This window comes from Centroberyx affinis, unplaced genomic scaffold (assembly GCF_046629955.1).
Source record: "Centroberyx affinis isolate AG114_WGS23_722 - 3 ecotype Tasmania unplaced genomic scaffold, CSIRO-AGI_Caff_v1 ptg004126l_1, whole genome shotgun sequence".
Classification (NCBI taxonomy): Eukaryota; Metazoa; Chordata; class Actinopteri; order Beryciformes; family Berycidae; genus Centroberyx; species Centroberyx affinis.
This window is the reverse complement of record NW_027281900.1, coordinates 365,669-371,150: the sequence shown is the minus strand read 5'-3', so window position 1 is coordinate 371,150 and position 5,482 is coordinate 365,669. Positions and strand designations below refer to the sequence as shown.

Here is a 5,482-nt window from a genome sequence, read left to right as displayed (position 1 = left end):
ATTGTTTCTAGTAAATTCCTGAAACAATTAGAGCTGCATTGGAAACAAGTTGAATTATCTCACTCCATTGGCAGATTTGTTTCACTTGTTTTAAGAAAAAATAACATTTTAAGACTAAATATGAGACTGAATGACTTCTTATGATGGACATTTTTGCAGTTTGTGTCAAATGACCACACGATGTACCAGAAGAAAACGGCGCAAGGCATCAAAATAAAACAAAAGAGTTGTCATCTTCTTTTTAACTGCTTGTCATTGTCCTTCAGTCTGTGTTGGACCATTGCTTTTCAGTCTCCGGAGGAGGAAACCGTTTTGTTCTCCTCTGTTCTGTTGTTCTTCCCCCGCTGTGAAACTTCATTAGAACATGCTGGTCTTTACTAATGTAGCTTTGGCTCCGTTCTGTCTTTGCAAAGATGACAGTACGCTGGCGAACGGTCCGCCCAATGAGTCCGGGATAGAGGTGATGGTGCCCGGGGCGGTGGCCCAGCCTTGGCCCGGTGCGGTCGCCACCATGCCGGTGGCCACGGAAGTCTTCACCTGGTCCACCTGTCCGTTACCAGTGGTGTTGACTTGACCTCCGGTCGGGCTCGGTCCGCCGCAGTTGGAGGTTGGCACGGGGTTCGGGCCCGGTCCCCCCGTGCTGTCGGGGTCGGTAGATTTGGTCTCTTTGCTGTCTTCATCTCTCGAGTCGGATTTCTTCCCAGAACCGGACTTGGCGGCCGCTGCGGCCGCTGCAGCAGCTCGCTCCTGCTTGCGGAACTTGGCGCGCCGGTTTTGGAACCACACCTAAAATTGAAAAAGGGAGAACAAAAAGCGAAGTTCAGCCACTGGTTTACCATTATGTCTAATAACGATGGTTTATTTTCATTAAAAAGTCAGTCAGTGTTCGTATTGTAGGCGAAATCATATGTTATTACTCAATCTAAATTTTCAAATAATCGTCACAGTGAAAAAAGGCCCATTAGCCCAGATGAGATGAATATTCTCTTCAAATCACTAAATCCTCTTAATCCATTTGGAGGTTTAGATGTTTGGCATGTGGACAAAAGCCAACTCTTTCTCCTGCGCATTGATACAGCGCCATGGAGGGTAGCAGTTCATCATGACAGTGTATTTCATACTAGTTTTTTTAAATCTCCAAAATATGTTTAAAATCAGTTAATTAGACTCATTATGTTAAAATGTGTATTTGTATCATAACGCCACTAAATATACCCGTGCGTAATTGTGCGTAATTGTGCGTAATGTGCGTAATGGAAGCGGTTGGTGTCTCCTTGGAGAGCCGGTGGCTACCTGCACTCTGGCTTCAGTCAGATCGATTTTGAGAGCCAGCTCCTCTCTGGTGTAGATGTCCGGGTAGTGAGTTTCAGCGAAAACCCGCTCGAGCTCCTTCAGCTGCGCGCTGGTGAAAGTGGTCCGGATGCGTCTCTGCTTTCTCTTCTCGTTCAGTCCGCCGTGGTCCGTGAAGAGTTTGTAGGGAACTGCAAACGAAATGAAATGTCACCGTTAAACGTGCAGTGGTCTTATCTGTGGAGTAATGGAAAGATATGATCGTGTGTAATTGCGATGTTGTCAAATAGAAGTAAATTCAAATTCAATATTTTGTATAAAATCCGGTTAGGTCGCTGGGCAAAGGCTTTCTATTCTATTATGCCTTTGATTACCTGTGAATTAGTTCTGAATTGATAACGTTGCTGACCTGTGATGCGGTTAATTGTAATGTTAAACTAATTGTTGCGCCTCAGATTGAGGTTCAAGTTTGGAAACTTGTCATAATGTTCCCATCCGCCCCGCTTGTTGCTACTGTAACTCCAATTCGGTGTCAATAATGAGCTTTAGTCTTTGGTTATCTAATTATTTTCGAAGCTTTATGTCTCATCGCAAAGTAAATAAATTATGCCTATCATTTTGGCAGCTTAAGATAATTTTGTTGGCGGTTTTGGGTGTGACTGGGATAGTATAACCCCGTAACCGAATTACCGCTTGCCTGCAATCGCTTCTAACGTGATAAATTCTTTCATTTGTGTAAGCAAATTTCGTTTGGTAAATACTAAACACATTTCCATTTTCAAATGCAATCAAGGCGTCCTATAATACGCAGGGTTGAGGCTGCGGAGCCGCTGCTTACCTGCGGCGTACGGGCTGCTTTGGTGGTCCCGCAGGGTCCCCAGGCTGCAGGACCCCGGCGTGAGGGACGGACAGCCGGAGGTGGCCCCGAAAGTGGTCCTGATGGGATTGTACTGAAACCCACTGGCTTGACTGCACGAACTGAAGTCCGCATAGGCCGATGCCAAGCTCGACGTGTCCATCCCGGCCATACATGACTCGTAGGCAGAGGAATTTAGGTAAGAATACTCCATTTTATACATTTGAAACGGCTCGGTGGAGTTAGAAAGCTGCACTTCCCAGGAAAAAAAAAATCAAACAAAACTCAAAAATTGGGTTAGAAAAAATAAAATAAAATGAGGAGGACGCGCGGTCTGAGTTGGGGGGGAAAGATGACTTGCTTGGTTGGAACTGTTTTGAAGGAGGCTGGACGGTGGGTAGATGTTCACTGCTCAGCGCCTGCTCCAAAACTGGCCTCCTTTATAGGAACCTAGCCCTGTTTTATGAAAAGCCCCCTAAGAGCCGCCTAGCCCGAGGTCTCTAGAGCATATAGTCCTCATAATAAACTTGGCTCTTTCCGCTTGGACAATAGCAAAGCGTTTGGTCTTATTGCTAGCGCTTTTTTACATGACAATAACTCATCAGTCTATTGGGCTGGCACTGGGGGCCCGGGCTGTCCAACCTCCCTATCATTGATCCCCTGCATCTCTAATTAGAATTTAATACCACGCCATTACGCACCCCTCCCCTCCCCGCCCCTCCCCACCCCCCACTGCCCCCCTCCTCTATCCATCCACCCCACTCCTCTCCAACCACCATCTTGCCCTTTAATTCAATCACACCACTTGGAAATAATGAAAGTTGGGTGACGATTCTCCCTGATCCAATTTTCTCCAAGCTTTTAAGCCTTTTAAGCGACCGTATACCTTGGGCAGAATTTCACATAGTATTCCCTTCTCTCCCTCTCTTTCTGTCCGTCTTGTCCGACTGTTTTCACTCTCTTTCCACTTGAAACCTATTCTGGTCCTCTGCACCGAAGCAGCGCGCTGCAAAACATATCCATTTTAATCTAGTATCCAGTCTTAAAATCTTATTTTTTTGTCTTAAAACAAGTGAATATAAGCTGCCACCGAGGTGAGATCATTTCACTTGTTTCCAGTGCGACTGGTCTCAATAATATTCCTGCATCAAGTGTCGCTTTCTTGATGGAGTGATCTGTCATATTCTGCTTCGTTTCACGACATTTGACGCTTGTTTTCTTGTAAATTCCTGAAACAAGTAATTATGCATTGAAGCAAATTACCTCACCTCACTGGCAGATTCTTCCCCTTTTTACCTGTTTAACAAAATAAAATTTTAAGACTGAAGACGAGGCTGAATGACTTGTTCAGACGGGTGTTTGTGTGCTGCATGTATGTCAACAGTGCTGTAGATTTTGTTTATTAGGTGCCAATATTCCTCTCTTGTTTTGGTTTGTTGTTGTTATTTCATGTTACATTTTCCCCACGAGCTAATTTTATTATTATTATTTTTATTTTTTTTAATAACTGGGCGTTTTAATCGGGTCAATGCCATTTCTGGTTTCATGACCGTGCACCTGGTAAAAATAAACGAAATGAAAGTAAAAAAAAAAAAAAATAGCCCATAAATCTCCATGGATTAGAAGCCCAAGATATTAACATTTACATTAATAAACGAATTCATGTCACTATTTGACGATAACACTGGCCTTTTTTTGCCAAAACACAACCTATTTATATATGTAGGCTATATTTGTAATTCCTTCCCTGTAAAGCCGAAGCATAATCCGTGCTAAACTTCCGGGTGTGTTTTTATGATCCAAATGAGTTTGTAATTGTCTTTATTACTTTCATTATTCCTTTTATTTGGCGAATAACATCTTTCTAATGAAAGTAACGAACTGGCGCGGCAGTCATCGGACCTCTTAGGCTTACAATATTGGCTGAGTGGTTAATTTGGTTTGGGTAATAAGGTGAAGCTTTTTGTATGGCGCTTACACACGCGGTGTTATTTCATTGGACCGAGTTCAAGTCCTCGTCTAAACACTGACTTCTTTTCTTCTGAAGCCTCCAAATGATCGAAAAAGGCGCAACAGGAATTATGGTGCATCGATTTAATAGATGAGTGTTTGATGTGACATTTTGTTCACCATTGTAAAGCACAAGAGCTGTTTCACTTATTAAATTGGGCTGGTAGTGTCTCTATTTAACGAAAAATTACTATAATATTCCTATAATAATTTCCAATATGGACTTTGAGTGTTTCTGTAGTGACTATATATCTTATCATACTTAGTGGTATTTTTGTATCTTCCGTGGTGTCACTATAGGATTTTCTGTGCTATAACAGTTGCATTATATTTTAAAGGTTTAGATATTAACCTACTATAATATATTATATATATATATATACTATAGCTTTTGGATTTAGTTGTTAGAGGTAGAACACCTCCAGACCACATCTGTCCGAGGGTTTGGGGATGAATATTGATTTGATGTGCGCCTCATATTATTTATCTCAGCTGCAGGGAGGCTGGAAAAATATTTAATTCCCAGAAAATCCTACAAAGGAGGCGACGGCTTGGTGGAAGAAAAATGAAATCACAGCCATGCAGACATTTCGAAAAACAGACACCTACTGCAAAACCATATCTATCTTTACGGGCTAAGTCATCTGGTCTAGTTTTTAATCTGCCAGTGAGGTGAGATCATTTCACCTTTATCCAAAGCAAATCAATTTTCAATTTAAAATTTCAACTATCAGAAAGGTGTCAATATCTTGATACTAGTGGAGTGATCTGTCTTCTTTTTCCTCTTCCACTAAAATTGTGCCAATATCGTGAAACTGCATTGGAATCAAGTGTATTTATCTCCCTCCGTGTGCAGATTTTTTTCATTTGCTTTAATAAAAACATAAGACTTTAAGACTGAATGTGACGCCAAATGACTTGTTAAGGTAGATTTTTTTTCCCTTCAGGCCGCAAGGTGCAACTCCCACATTGTCTGGTTCAAATAGAGAAGAGCCGGTTGCTTTTGCCATCAATTATTTTTTTCCACAATTGCTGACGTGTTGCAGTGTGTTTCTCCCTTTTCTTTCGTGTGTACATTCCCTTTTCAGAGATCAACGAGAGCAAAAAAAAGTTAATTCTTTCTTGACACAACCCGGTCCCTATTATGTAAATGTTTTCTTTTTTTATTTTTCCTTTCTACACGCGAGCTGGGACCCAAAAGTTGTACCAAATGGTTAATTTAATTATTGAAACCAAAGAGCCAAATGGTTCACCGTCCTCCCTCCACGCGTCTGGCAGCGAGAAAAGAAACCCATCTCTGGGAATTAATCTAATAACGCTCAAAGA

General features: G+C 42.0%; 1 protein-coding gene across 1 annotated transcript; it reads right to left on the bottom strand.

Moving 5' to 3' along the window:
• Positions 1 to 357: 357 nt before the first annotated feature.
• Positions 358 to 2,369, bottom strand: phox2bb (paired like homeobox 2Bb). The gene is made up of 3 exons (XM_071542592.1): positions 2,129 to 2,369; positions 1,294 to 1,481; positions 358 to 786 (listed from the first exon to the last, which is right to left on the bottom strand). The coding sequence occupies exons 1-3, from the start codon at positions 2,367 to 2,369 to the stop codon at positions 358 to 360; spliced, it is 858 nt and encodes a 285-aa protein (XP_071398693.1).
• Positions 2,370 to 5,482: the final 3,113 nt, after the last annotated feature.

What these genes read in the sequence shown, in the direction of transcription:
- phox2bb (XM_071542592.1), bottom strand. Translation starts at nt 2,369, where the DNA reads ATGTATAAAATGGAGTATTCTTACCTAAATTCCTCTGCCTACGAGTCA. An exon ending in AAGCAGCCCGTACGCCGCAG is followed by an intron (nt 1,482 to 2,128) that starts GTAAGCAGCGGC and finishes TTTCGTTTGCAG; the next exon opens with TTCCCTACAAACTCTTCACG. An exon ending in TGACTGAAGCCAGAGTGCAG is followed by an intron (nt 787 to 1,293) that starts GTAGCCACCGGC and finishes TTTCAATTTTAG; the next exon opens with GTGTGGTTCCAAAACCGGCG.